This window comes from Acinonyx jubatus, chromosome B4 (genome assembly GCF_027475565.1).
Source record: "Acinonyx jubatus isolate Ajub_Pintada_27869175 chromosome B4, VMU_Ajub_asm_v1.0, whole genome shotgun sequence".
NCBI lineage: Eukaryota > Metazoa > Chordata > Mammalia > Carnivora > Felidae > Acinonyx > Acinonyx jubatus.
The window spans coordinates 94,407,278-94,421,926 of NC_069387.1; the positions used below are offsets into that span (position 1 = coordinate 94,407,278).

Below are 14,649 nucleotides of genomic sequence, written 5' to 3' on the forward strand. Positions count from 1 at the left end.
CTTTTACTTAGAGGGTGTGTGCACATACTTGCACGAGAGAGAGAGAGAGAGAGAGAGAGAGAATTCCAAGTAGGCACCATGTCTAGTGCAGAGCCTGATGAGGGGCTTGATTCCACAACCCTGGGATCATGACCTGAGTCAAAACCAAGAGTCAGATGCTTAACTGAGCCACCCAGGCACCCCTAAATATTGCATTTTAAATGTGTTAGACTATCTATACTATATGGAAAAGATGACTAATGAGAAGGATCAAAGTGGTATCGTGGAAAACATTAGAAGGATGTAGGGATTTAACTTGAACAAAAGGAGTTTGGGTGCAACATTAAATACAATCGAAACCTCTTAAAATGGTCAGTGAGATCCTGCCTTGCCTTATTAACTTTATCTCTTTCTGTTTTTAAAATTTTTGATAGAGTGTGTGAGCAGGAGAGAGAGAGAATCTTAGGCTTCATGCTCAGTGCATATGATCCCACAATGCCGAGATCATGACCCAAGCCGAAATCAAGAGCTGGATGCTCTATTGACTGAGCTACCCAGGCTCTGTTTACCTCTTAAGCCTCATCTTATGCCATTCTCTTTTATATTGTAGCCATATGATTTTCTTTCAGTTGCTGAAATGCCCCAGACTGTGGACAGACAGTGTTAGAGTCCTATATGTATGTTCTCTCTTTTGCTTGGCATATTCTTCTCCCTTTCTGATCCCTAAGGTCTCAGTGTAATGTCACTTCCTCACAGCAGCTTTCCTGGATGTCTCCTCTCCCGTGTAATGTAGGTTCCCACCCCCATTCTATTTCATTGTCTCATTCCCTTGTTTGCTTCCTTCATAGCTCTTAATTGAATAATTTTATCTGTTTACTTTTTTAAATGTTCTACTCTAGAATGTATGTCTACAAAGGCAGGGCTTGCATCTGTTTTGTTTACATTTTCTCCTCTAGGTTCCTAGCCACAGTGCTGGCACATAATACTTGCACAGTAAATCTCAGTTGAATTAATAAATGACACAGTACTTACCAATTCTACAAATAATTTTGAAAGGGTTGTTATAAGAAATATATTGCAGATTTGTTTTGCATGGGTCCAGAGAGCAATTAGAAGGTAACAGGTTGTAGCTCAGGGGTTAGACAGTTTTCTATCCTGGATAAGTTCAAAAAGAGACTGAACAATCACTTAAGTGCTTATAAGAGTATGGGTACTTGAATGTGTGTTGTACCACATTCAAGTGCTATTTTGATGAGAGTTGTAAATGAAACTTCTTTACTAATACAGAAAAGGAAACAGGAGTAAATACAGGAATCAGACATGATGGTAAAAATATCATTATTGGTGAGGCTTAGATAAGCATCATAATAATTCACAGGGGTTATTTATGTCAAGCATGCACCTTACTCTTTTCTGATCTCAGTAATCAAGTATGTCCTAGTGAAGGAGAGTTCATTTAATAGATGTGCGTATTTCCACTTGAAAACACGAAGCCATGGGAATGGTGTTCCTCTGTGAGTGTGTGCGTGTGTGTGTGTGTGTGTGTGTGTGTTTCATTCATTGAGTTTTGAGGAGCACTTATGTCCTGGAAGTACTGTGCTAACTGCTGGAAAGAGCAGTAATCAAAAAAGATATGGCCCCTGCCTTCATGAAGTTTGTACTGTTGTGGGAAAAACAAACATTACTTATACAAATAAATGTAACATTTCAGCTATAATAAGTGCTCCAAATAAGAGATATGTAGCACTGTGAGAGCATATAATAGGATAATTTGTAAGTTTTTTGTGGGTCAGTAGTAATTGAAGCTTTGAGAGGGAATGAAATTAAGGGGAGGATAAAAGGGGATGTGATGTGAGCATCAATGATTAATTGCAACCTTTAGTGACCTGGTCAAAGAGAAAAACCTACCAGAGGAGACTGCCCTCCCTATACTTCCCCCCCCCCCCCCCCCCCCGCTTTTGGGCTTTATTAAATTTATAGTCAACCAGGGATATGACTGTTCTGGGGGGAAGAGATAGCTTAAAGTGAGTCTGTCAAAAACTATACCCCTAATACTAGCCACTTCTCCACTCTGTATCCTTCTGTGACACTGGGGGCTAATTTACTCTTTGCCCCCTGAATGGTCTGAAATGTGTAAGAATAGTACATCAAATATTTTATCTTCAAGGCCCCTCTATACCCTAAGTTAAAAATAAACACTTCCTATTCTCTTTCCTATCGTAAATTATACCCAATTATATTGTGCCATAGAGAGTTCACCAGAGATTATATGTTGAGTCCAAGTGGTAGAATACAGATACTCCAAATAAACTGTCACTAATATTGTAAAAATTCCATATCTGTATAAGTCATCTCTATTAGATTCTTAGGGACATATTAAAGATACTTGTTCTTTATTAGTTATGACCTAAATAAGTGGAATTCTCCATTAAGTTGAACTCCAAAGAAATGAAAATTCCCAAATATTCTGAGGTTTTTACTCTACTACATGTTGGCCATGGTAGTCTCATTTCCTGTCCCGAGAGCTGTTGTCTTAAGCAAAATAATGTTTCCAGAATCATGTTCCTGTGGTCAGAGATTGTTGTAGAGGCCAGAAGGAAGAATAGTAGTTCCGCAACCTCAGTGGCATGTCAGGCAGGCTCTGCCAGGGTCACTCTTCTTGTCTTCTTCTCAATTCAAAACCAACAGAGAGAAGCAGACTATATTCTCTTTTTTCTCTGTTTAATGTAAGTTGAATAATGTGGCTTGCGTTTGTGGCCATCTTATCTTCTTAATACTTCCCCCTAATGAATTAAGGGCCTTAACATACAGATGAACAGAAGTTGTGAATGCAGTGGGGATGTGCCGCCTTGTTAAGAGTGAGAACAAGGCTGGGCCAGCTATGCACAGTCCTTCTTTCAGTCTCAGATCAGTCAGTGCAAAATAGGCCAGCTTCTTTAGACTTGTTATTTCTCAGATGGTTTTCTTATCTCTGGCGAAAAACATTCATTGCTCCATTCATTGATGTTTGTTAGTGATCTTTGATTTATTACCATTTAAAACATGATACTCAAGTAAAGAATGAATCACAAGTACATTTATGTTACCTTTCTGGAACCAAGTTGGTTGCTAGGATATGAATGAAGGTTGTAACACAGAGGTTCCAGTAAAATTAATTTGTATATTGGGACATTTTTACATTAATATATAATATCCACACAGTAAGATAATCCCTAAAAAGCCAAATTGGTTGTATCATCATATAATACCATTTATAAGATTAGGTTATAGACCTTCATTTATTCCCTTTGAGACATATGTGTAAAATAGAATATCATATATATAGTTTTGTTGTAAATATTCTGCACCTTTTTATTTTTATTAACTTTTTTGACTGATAGCCTTTACAATGATATTTTTATTTCTTTCTTAATCTTTCCATATTGGTCCATTCTCAGTAGCAATGGAAAATAGTTACCACCACATCTCAGCACACAAAGCATTCTTCGTCTATTACCATTTCAGAATGTATTCTGAGGCCCTTGGGAGAGGCTCATTCCAAAGCCTGAAAAATACTTCTGAATTTACAGTAGATCTACTTCTATACTTGTGATATTAGACTATGATTTTCTTTAAGCGCTTTAGTAGGCTCTAATAGAATTGCTGATGTTAACATCATTAAAAGTTTTGTCTTGCTGCTGCAGTGAGTTTGAAAGTCTTGAATAATGTTGTCATAAGATGTCAACTTCCCAGAATCCATTGTATTTCCAGAATACATACATACAAATCCATAATATTTGATCTTTCCAAATTAAATCAGTGTGTTAACCTGGCAGGTGGAAGCGTAACATTATTCTGGAATGCCAGCTCTCCTTTTGAAGAGTTCTGCAATTGCCTAGCAGTATACAACTTGTCCTTTGACCAATGTACTTTTAAAAAATGTTTCTGTTGATTTCTTTAGCTAAGGGCAACCAAATCTTAAATTTTTTATGTCTTTTCTCTCAGAACTTTTCCCAGCCCCTCATCACAGAGCATTGGGTATAAAAAGTGAAATCCTTTCTTTTTAAAAGAGTGGTTGTGTATTGGTTAGGCAGTCATTTCTTCTTTCCATCACTAATTTCTTGATTACAGTGTTAAATCTGGAGCAATAGTATAATTCTCTGAGGCCAGATAGGTACAGGTTACATATCTGTTCCCTTTATACATGCATAGTCATGTTTTGACTTTCGTGATAATTTTTTTATTTGGATTTTAAAGAAATAATTTGACTCAATTTATCGTTAGAAAAAAATAATAACCATAGTGCTAGTTGCATTGTGCCAGGACAAAGTATATTGCTCTGTTAGTTACTTTTTCTGGTGCTACATTTAAAAGACTTACCATTAAAAAATGCCTTGTGAGAACATATAGGTCTTCATATTAAGCATAATCCCAATAAGTGTTCAGAAACATAACACTTAATGAAAATTGAGCATTTTAAAAGTTATTTTTTTTCTGCCTCAAATGACTCAACCTCAGCTCCTTAAAAAGCCAAGGAGCTTATTAAGCTACTGTTGTCTCTGAAGACAACTGTTGTTTCTGAATGTGTAAGAATAAGATCCTGATTTGGAGTTCATATCCCCTCTAGCATTGCTGTTGCATCCTTTTATGTTAGAATTGGGAAGAGATAACTGTTATTAAAGTTCTTATCTCAAACATTTATAATAAACTAGAAGTAGATAGCAGTAACATAACACATTTAAGTTTTATTTTAAACACAGAAAAGTTGTGGATTTATTATAGCTAACTTACTAAGGTATAAAACTTACTGAATAGAAAAAAGACTGGATAATTCATCTGATTACTTGAAATTAGATGTCTATTTGGAAAAGATTTATTCTGTAGTTATTAAGAAATGTGAAGAAAAACTTGCTTCTAGAGCTTAAGCCAGAACTAGACATACTGTACCTGAACCGTACCTTATAACTTTGTTAATAATTTTGTATGTGTTTATAATTATGTTAGCATAATTAATGATCTTTAACAAATAATTATTTTATCTTGTGTTTTTAAATACCTTATAATGTAGTATTACCAATCTCTGGAATGAAGTTGGAAACCCTTTCCAAATAGGACATTTTCCTGTATTGTACATATTAAATATACTGATGAATCCTAAAGTGTGTTTTAACATTAAAAAATTTTCATGATAACAAAGGCAGATATATTTGTTAGGCTTTTCTATTATAATTATAAACAAAAATTTGAGTTCATTACAACTTAGTCCTCTTGGCTTTACCTAGAATAAAAATATGCTTTAGTCCTTTTGTATTTGTTAATTTAGTATTTCCTGTTTCATGTAGTTTTGGAGCTCATTTAAGATAGTTCCTAAATAGTTGCTAATATTGTATTAATGGGAAACAGTTCTAGAAGTGGACATTTGAGTTTTGGGGTAAAAGTAACTAGGCATTAATAATTATTCAGGTAGTAATTGATCGACTGTGCTAGTGTTTTCTACAGATCCCTTCTTTTATTACAGATCTTCACAGGATAAAAGAACACTTCTTGTGAATTGTCAGAATAAGAGTCTTTCACAGTCATTTGAAAATCTTCTTGATGAACCTGCCTATGGTTTAATACAAGTATGTTTCTTAATCTATTTTGTATTAATCTATTAATCTGATTGCATTATTTTATATCCTCCCACCTCTTACTTTCTCAGAGATTATATGGAATGGGCAAGTGCCTCTCTATGTATAAACTTTATGAAACTATTCTTCGTAAGTTTTTAAAAAGTTTTTATTCATTTTGAGAGAGAGTGGGTAAGCACAAGTAGGGGAGGGACAGGGAGAGAGGGAGAGAGAGAGAATCTCAAGCAAGCTGTGCGCTCTCAGCATAGAGCCCAGTGTGGGGCCTGATCTCACGAACCGTGAGATTATAACCTGAGCTGTCATCAGGAGTCAGACACTTAACCACCTGAGCCACCCCAGTGACCCTATTCTCCATAATTTTTTAGAAATAATATGCATTTATTTTTAAGAGTCAGAAGCTTCTTTGGTTCTTAGTTACCATTAAAACAGTTTTCCCCTTTGTTGTAATTCTGAAATTGGACATTAGATTTTTGTTATAGCTTTCACTGTTTGAATCAGGTGAAAGGTTACTGGGTAAGCCACTTTGAATTCATTAATGATAAACTTAACAATATGGTTTGAATTTTTTTTTTTCATTTATTTATTTTTATTTACTTTTGAGAGAGAGAGACAGAGCACGAGCAGGGGAGGGGCAGAGAGAGAGGGAGACACAGAATCCGAAGTGGGCTCCGGGCTCTGAGCTGTCAGCGCAGGGCCCGACGTGGGGCTCAAACTCACGAGCCGTGAGATCATGACCTGAGCTGAAGTCGGCTGCTCAACCGACTGAGCCAGCCAGGCGCACCTGAATTTTTATTTTCCATTTAAGTAGGTTCATTTAGGGTCATGATAATCTAATCCCCCTTAAAGTATTTGAGTATGTTCTTACATTTGACTAAAAATAATTCACTTAGCACAGGCAGAAATAAAGTTAATTTATTTTTCACTCAGATTTTTATGTAAACTAATGAAATCTTTGTTTATTCACTTATTCAAAAAATGTTTGAGTGCTCACTGTGTCACAGTGCTTACTGTGTCTCTTCTTGGTTCTGAATGAAGATAACAAGATAAAGAGAGAACTTTTGAGGAAGGAGGACAAGACAGCTAGACACCAATTAAAGTAAAAAGTGAAAAAAGTTTTTCTTATGTGAAAATAGACCTTTAAAAAGTAACTAATTTTACTAAATATGAATAAGCAGGCAGTTTGGGATTTAGAAGTAATCCTAGCAATAGAAAAACCTTTAGCTGTTTTCCAGGGCAGCACTGTCCAGAACAGATTACACTCACTGGCATGATTTTATTAACCTTATACAGTAAAACCTTAGATTGCGAGTAACGTGTTCTGCAAAATGAGCAAGCGTTTTTAATAGATTTTAACTTGATAAACGAGTGATGTCTTGCAGTAGAAATAGTACATGACGCCCAATGTCACATCACAACTGAGCCACTGGTTCTTGAAATTTGCTTTGTGATACACGAGTGCTTTGGATTACAAGCATGTTTCCAGAATGACTTATGCTCGCAAAGTAAGGTTTTACTGTAATTAGATTAAAATGTCAGTTAATATTTAAATATTATGAGCTTTGAAACTTAGCTATTCAATATTTTCTGTTAGACTAGTTTGGTTCTGCACACTTCAAGAAATATTTTTTTTGTGAAGGCAGGACTGCTAGACAGAAGAAAGCTGTTGTGGGCCATGCATCAGTGGAAAGTAAGCGCTGCATATATTTGTGATGTATGCAGATCAGATAAGTCTGCAAATCATTTGTTTATCTGGAATTCAATCAGTAGCATTAACTTGCTGTTTATATACTATTTTAACCAAATGAAAAATTGCCTCAGAAAATACAAATTTTTCTTTCCAGAAAAAAAAATTCAAGATAATCTTAGAATGCTGTTTTAGTTCTGATTTCCCCCCTTTAAAAAACATTGCCCTTTTGCCCATCAGAAGGTATTTTCATTCTCGATTTGAATTAATAATGCTAATGTTTTTCTTCTTACTACATAGAAAATTAAAAAGGACCCTTATACAGCAACTATGGTAGGATTTTCCAAAGTCACAAACTACATTTTTGATAGTTTGAGAGGCAGTGATCCCTCTACACATCAACGACCACCATCAGAAATGGCAGATTTTCTTAGTGATGCTATTCCAGGTTTAAAGATAAATCAACAAGAAGAACCAGGATTTGAAGTCATCACAAGGGTGAGTGGAGATTTATATGAACATAGCTCTATATTCTAGCAAGAGAAATCCTTTTGAAACATGCACTGGATGTGCTAGAAATGGAAACTCAATTTTGGTTATATCTGCCTCTTTCTCATAATTCTTTCTTACAACTTTTTTGCTAACTTACGTATTCTAACAACTAGTACTTGTTCTGCCACCAAATTCTTGGGTTGGTCTTCATCAGTTACTGCTTACACTTTGTTAATTAAGTTGGATCTTTCTTTTATCACTTTTTGATAATAATGAACAGGTTGTTTCATTGAGTGTGTAGCAGTGAGAGAATAGTGTGCCTCGCGTATTGTTCCTAGTTCTGTTCCTAGTTTATATGTTTTTCTCAGTAGGTGCCAGAGGCAGCTAGTCAGGACACTACTCTGAGGCTTTTATTCTCATATCAATCTTTTCTTTTTTAAGTAAGATGGATCTTTAGCCTGGAATTATGGCAGATCTTTATAAATGCTCAACAAGACTTTTGAATTCGCTACAAGTTTAGGCTGTACATAGTTAGAATGCTATAAATATCTAAATTGTAATACTTAAAAGGCTTATCTTGCAGATGGCACTTTAAAATTACCAACATCTGTTAATTGAATTAAAAAACTGTAGAAAATACCAAGTGGAGCTAATGGATCATGAATCACTTCTGAGAGCTACAAATTTTAGTTTGGAAGAAAAGCTAATTTTAGAATATGATTAGTGGAATAGTACTGTCTTTTTAAATAATATAGCATACCATTTAATTTGAAGGGTCTCTTAAGGAATTTACATGTTGAATGTTTTATACTTACATAATTGAAACTCAAAATTACAAATGTACTCCTATCTCTGAATTTATAACCCTGTTATTTATATGTTTAGTGGGAAGGAAAATGTATGGAATGCTGTTATAGTTCATAAGTTGAACATTGGAAAATAAAGGAAGATATTAGAAATGTTAGAAATCATGTCAGTAATAAATGGTATTTATTTTAATTTTTATATACCTTTATTTCATTTCACTGGTTAAAAAAGTATACTCCTCATTCCTTATTTTCTTAATTTAGATTGATTTGGGAGAACGACCTGTTGTTCAAAGGAGAGAGCCAGTATCCCTGGAAGAGTGGACTAAGAACATTGATGCTGAAGGAAGAATTTTAAATGTCGATAATATGAAGCAGATGATATTTAGAGGGGTAAATACCTTAATAGGGATGATATTTGAAACTGCTGATATTTAAGTTTTCTTTCTTTATGGGAGGTGTTTGGGGAGTCAGGGAATGAATTCCTTTTTGATAAATGATGTCTTATAATCCCTGTAGGACAGAGTGAGGTCCCTTTGATGTCCCTGAAGGTTGAGTGGGGGAAGATACCATTAAGTCTAGGGAAAGATAGTCTTCTTTACTGGAAGTTCTGTGGGTTATGTGAAGGAGGCATATATGTACCCCAGTGGTAGTTTCCTTATCTAGTAAGATAGGGCTTAGAAAGACTAATCAGTCCCTCTGACTTCTATACAATTTACTGTATACTCTGCATTGTTGAAGCTTTCTGGCAGCTACTTAACATCGTCTGAATCTGGAGGTCAGGAACAAGGTGTAGTATTCATTGAGTTGAGCTATTTTTATATATAAAACTATCTTTTAAATATTAGTCTTACTGTATATTTATATGCAAGTTTTGTGAACTTAAAAGTATTGCATACTTTTTACGAATGCGTTTAATATGCATGTTTTCTTTAGGGGCTTAGTCATGCATTGAGAAAGCAGGCATGGAAATTTCTTCTGGGCTATTTTCCTTGGGACAGTACCAAGGAGGAAAGAACTCAATTACAAAAACAAAAAACGTAAGTAAGGTCTTTTGTCATCAAAGAAATTAAAATAATTCACTCGTACAAATTCGTATAGTGCTTCTAGATGACTATTTGAAATAGATGAAGGTATGGGAAAATAATTTTATTTTCATGTTTTTAATTGAAAAATTATGAGCCCTGTAGTTATTTCAAACTAGTCATTTCAAACATTGCAGTTGTGTTGGTGTATATGTAGAAAGATGGCAAAAAATAAAAATTCCACTTCCCTTATAAAAGCATTTTGCATAAATGAAAAATAAGATATGGATTTTTAAATACACCATTCATCTTGATTAATTTTTACAATTTATTATGAAATTATAAAAATGGCCCATAAGAAGTGTATTTACCGTTTAGGTTAATTACCTTTATTTCCCTCGTGCTCTTGTAACATAAACTAATCTTTCATTTTTTTGGAAGAGTGTTTCTCTAAGTAATTTCTCAGTCTTGAAAAGAAACAGAGGTGAACTTTCCAGGTACCCTTCATATTCCCAGTTCATCAGTTTAGCCTTTGATTTAAAGCTCACTCTGAATCTTTATGTGCGTATTTAAATTTTCAGACCATCCTTTCTCTTTCAACACCTTTGCAGTCCTCCTAAGATATTTCACATTAACAAGTTTGTGCAAAAACTGATTGAAAAATGGAACTCTTAGGTCAGATTAAAAAAATAATTTATAGATTTGTATTTGTAATTATTCAGAAACTTTAGTGGTTAAAATATTTAATAACTAGAATAATTTTAGGTATCATATTAAGGATTAAGGTAAATGCTTTCTTAAAATCATACGTAAATATTCTGGTAGTTTAAGTAAAGTTTATGGTAAATATAAGGTTATTTTTCTTTTGTTTTCACTCATGTACCATAACTTTAAACATTTTACTATCATTTATAACCTCACATCTGACTAGCATCATAAATGCTTTGATATATTGTTTATATAAAAACCCAATTAGAATTTTTAAAAATATAGTATTCTAATAGCTTTTTTTGGTATAAATTGTCTTCTGTAGTGATGAATACTTCAGGATGAAACTACAGTGGAAATCTGTCAGTGAGGAACAAGAGAAGAGAAATTCGAGGTTAAGAGATTATAGAAGTCTTATTGGTAATTTTTTCCTAATTTTAAAAATGCATGAGAGCGGTTTACATTGAAGTCTTGATAGGATTTAAGAAGTGAAATATATGCTACAGAGTAGGGCTCAAAAGAGATATCAGAATTGGAGAGTACATTAGAATATTTATTTGATGTTCTTGGTTGTTCCTTTTCTAATAAGATATGAATTCAGTCAGTATAAGTACTGATATATTTCATTTTCAGTTCTCAAATGTGAATTTTAAAAAGTGTTTAACTTTATTTGCTTATTGAATTAATTTTATTAAATTGTCTCCCTTATTACAAAAAACAGTTGTGTCTATTATAGAAAAATTAGGAACTACAGATAAGCAAAAAGAAGAAAATAAAGATTGGTTTTGTTTCCGTCATGCAGAGATAACTATAGTTGATAGACATTGGTTTGTGTCCCTCCAGACCATCGCTAAATATGCATATAATTCATTATTTTAATACATGACTTCAGATAGTAAATGTTTGTTAATGTTTGAGAATTGAATAAGAATTCATCTAGGAATAACTATTTCATAAAAAAGAGATGCTTGACAGAATTTTACATCAAAGGAATTAGACTTATTTCCAGAGAGTAAGTACTGGGTCATCTAGCTCTTATGATAAAGGCCAGGTTGGTGTAAGTTATTGAAAGAATACATAGTTACTTCTGTACATGTCTTAAAGTTTTAAGTTGATAATCTCCATTTTACAGAAAACTGAACCATTGAAAGTATAATTGACTTGTCCAAGATCACATGATTTAATAAGAGCAGAACCCAGTTTCAATGCTCTTAACTATCTTGTTAGCTAGCCTCTACATAATTTTAGGATAGCTTTGGATAGTAGTGGAATTTACTTTTTAAATTCTAATATCGCTTTTGGATTTATTTATAGCTTCATAAATAAAGATGGGGAATGTTTTTACCACCATGTTCAACATCACCTTCCCATGGAAGAAGAAAATCTCTACAAATTATAGTTAGAAAGCCCAACATAAACAATTTGGTAGCTTTTGTAAAGACATAAAGACAAATGATGAGATCTTTTTGGTAATAGTACTTTGGATTATAAGGTTTTCATTTGTTCATGTAAGTCATCTCTACCCAACATGGGGATTGAACTCACAACCCTGAGGTCAAGAGTTGCATGCTCCTCCGACTAAGCCAGCTGGGTACCCCAGTACTTTTGGCTGTAAAAGAATTTATTTTTCCAAAAAGTAAATTATACTGGAATAAACTGTGTCCTTCCTCCAGTTAACTCAGAAGGTTGGGGATCTTGAGGCATGGAATTATCTGAAGTTTCCAACTGAAGTCCCCTGCTGTTTTCACTTTCAGTAGGAAAAAATGGTAATGGACTGTTTTTTCCTGCTTGAACATAAAATATTTGAACTGGAAGGGATCTTACAGATTAAGTAACTTTCTTTTCTTTCTTTTTTTTTTTTTAAGTGTGTGTGTATGCATGTCTTTATTAATATAAATAAGTAATCTCTTTACCCAGCGTGGGTCTCAAACTCACAACCTCGAGATTGAGAGTTGTGTGCTACCTCCAACTGAGCCAGCCAGGCACCCCTTAATTAAGCCTTTTCTTTCCACATGGTATGTCATCTTCCTTTTTTTTTTTTTTTTTTTTTTTAACTCAGGGAGTAGTGATAATGGCTCTGATAATTCTCAATCTTTCTTGTGTCTTATTCTCACTTCAAGGAGTTTGGAGGAAAAATGTAAACATTTCAAATCAAAAGAATTGAGCCATACTTTCATCCAGTTTTTTCATTTTTAGTTTAGCAGATAACAGAATTGAAGCCCAGAAAATGTTAGTAAATTGTCTTTAGTCACCTGTCTAGTTAGTTCCATAGCCCAGATCATTCATACTCAGATCTGATTCTTAATTCAGTTACTTTTCAACTGTACCATACTTTCTACCAGTAGAAGTATATATAATAAGTTGGTTTTAAAGGATTCTTTTTCCATAGTACTTTTTCTCAAAAGTATTTTTTGGGGAAAGGTTGCCAAAAGCTTTGTTGTTGTTGTTGTTGTTTTCTTTGGTATCAATTCATTTTATTAAAAAATACACAGGTAAGCTGTAGATCTTGTGGTTAGTGCCAACGTGTTGGATTTTAAGTATCAAAAGAAACTATTGGAGCATTTTGAATAAGACCATTTTGCTTGTATTTTAAAATCAGTATTTCTGCTGTATGGAAAAATGGATTGAATCAAGGTACAGGTAGGAACAGGGAGACCAATTAGTAGAGAACTCTAAGAGATGGTAGTAGTGGAAATGTAGATAAATAAGTGGATTCAGCTTATATTTTGGTGATGCAATCGATAAGACTTTCTGATGTATTAAATGCGGGGTATGAAGAAGAAGAGAATTTAGGATGGGACTACATTTCTTGACTAAAGAAATTGGCCAGTTGGTGGTGCTACTTATGGTGATGAAGAGAATGGGGGATGGTGAAATGGAATTAGATATTACTTATATACCTTATAGTGAGATATACAAATGGAATGTCAAGGGGCTAGTTGAGTAATCTGCAACAGTCTGGGTAGGAGATATAAATTTGGGTATTATCAGTATAAACATCCTTGGGAATGGATGATATCATTTGGGGGGGTGGGAAGGCAGATAAGAAGGCCCAGGAATCCTGGTCTTTACAGCACTGGTTTCTAACTTTGGCTGCATGTTAGAATCACTAGGGATCTTTTTAAAAATCACATTTTATTTTAAACATTCATACATTCATTCATTCAATAAATATTTATTTAGTGCCTTTATGTACTAGGCCCTCCCCTAGGCATTGGGTATTCATGAGTGAACAAAACAGACAAAAGACTTACCCTCAAGGAGCTGTTATCCTTGTGGGGAAGAACAGACAGTAAACAAGATAAGTAACATGTGGTATGTTAGTGATAAGTGCTAAGTAGAAAAATCAGGCAAGATGTTAGGAAGTTTATCGGTCATGTTGCAGTTTTAACGTGGGTGACCTGAAAAGGCTTTTATTGAAAAAGTGGTATTTGAATAGAAACTTGAAAAAGGGGAAGAGTGAGCTATGCTGAGCTATGCTGATATCTAGGTGAAGGGCAGTCCAAGTAGAAAGGAACAACATATTAAGACTAGTTTTCACCCCAGGTTCTCTGCATGTTTGAAGTATAGCAGGGAGGTAAGTGTGGTTAGAATGAGCTGGAGTAGAGTATAGAAAGTAAGAAGTTCAGAGAGGAAACAACGAAGGAATAGGTACAGATCACGTAGAGCCTTATAGTTCTTCGTAAAGACATAAGCTTTTCCTCTGAGTGTGATGGGAAGCACTGGAGGATATTTAGCAGGAGTGATACTACCTTTAAACAAATCACTCTGGCTACTGTTTGGAGAATAGCTGTAGGGGGGCAGGGGTGGAAAGAGATCATGTGAGGCTATTGCTGTAATTTAGGCAAGAGATGATGGTTGATACAGAGTACTAGCAGTTGAGTGAGATTTGAATAGAGACTTGAAGAAGCAGAGAGTGTATGCCATGCAGCTATCTGGACGAAGGGCATCTGGGCAGAGGGGAACAGCATGGTCTAGACTTGTTTGTCCTTCAGGACCTCCACACGTTTGAAGAAGAGCAAAGAGGAGACCCGTGTAGCTCTAGAGTGAAGTGAATGGGAGGGGTGGCATGGAATGAATGGATGGGAGATCTCAGCGTTGGTTTCTATATGTATTTTGAAAGTTTGACACACAGACATGCACACACACACACACACACACACACGTATGTATCTGTGTCAGACAAGGGGAGCAAAGACTCAAGAATGACTCTAAAGTTTTTAAAGTGAGTCACCAGAGGAATGGAATTGTAGGTTTTTAATTAAGACACGGAAAACTGTGAGAAGCAAGTTTGAAAGGAAATATTTGGAACTTATTGGACATGTTAAGTGTGAAACTGCCTATTG

General features: G+C 34.6%; 1 protein-coding gene across 4 annotated transcripts in view; it reads left to right on the forward strand.

Annotated features, from left to right (window-relative positions):
* TBC1D15 (TBC1 domain family member 15) overlaps positions 1 to 14,649 on the forward strand; it is a 73,839-nt gene that overhangs the window by 38,572 nt on the left and 20,618 nt on the right. For 3 of the 4 annotated variants that reach the window (XM_015063624.3, XM_053226495.1, XM_053226496.1), the window contains exons 6-11: positions 5,477 to 5,579; positions 7,225 to 7,275; positions 7,573 to 7,770; positions 8,835 to 8,963; positions 9,507 to 9,610; positions 10,629 to 10,723. In XM_015063624.3, coding sequence (XP_014919110.1) covers positions 5,477 to 5,579; positions 7,225 to 7,275; positions 7,573 to 7,770; positions 8,835 to 8,963; positions 9,507 to 9,610; positions 10,629 to 10,723 — 680 coding nt within the window. The remainder of the gene's footprint in view (positions 1 to 5,476; positions 5,580 to 7,224; positions 7,276 to 7,572; positions 7,771 to 8,834; positions 8,964 to 9,506; positions 9,611 to 10,628; positions 10,724 to 14,649) is intronic. The other variant, XM_015063625.3, reaches the window with a different exon arrangement.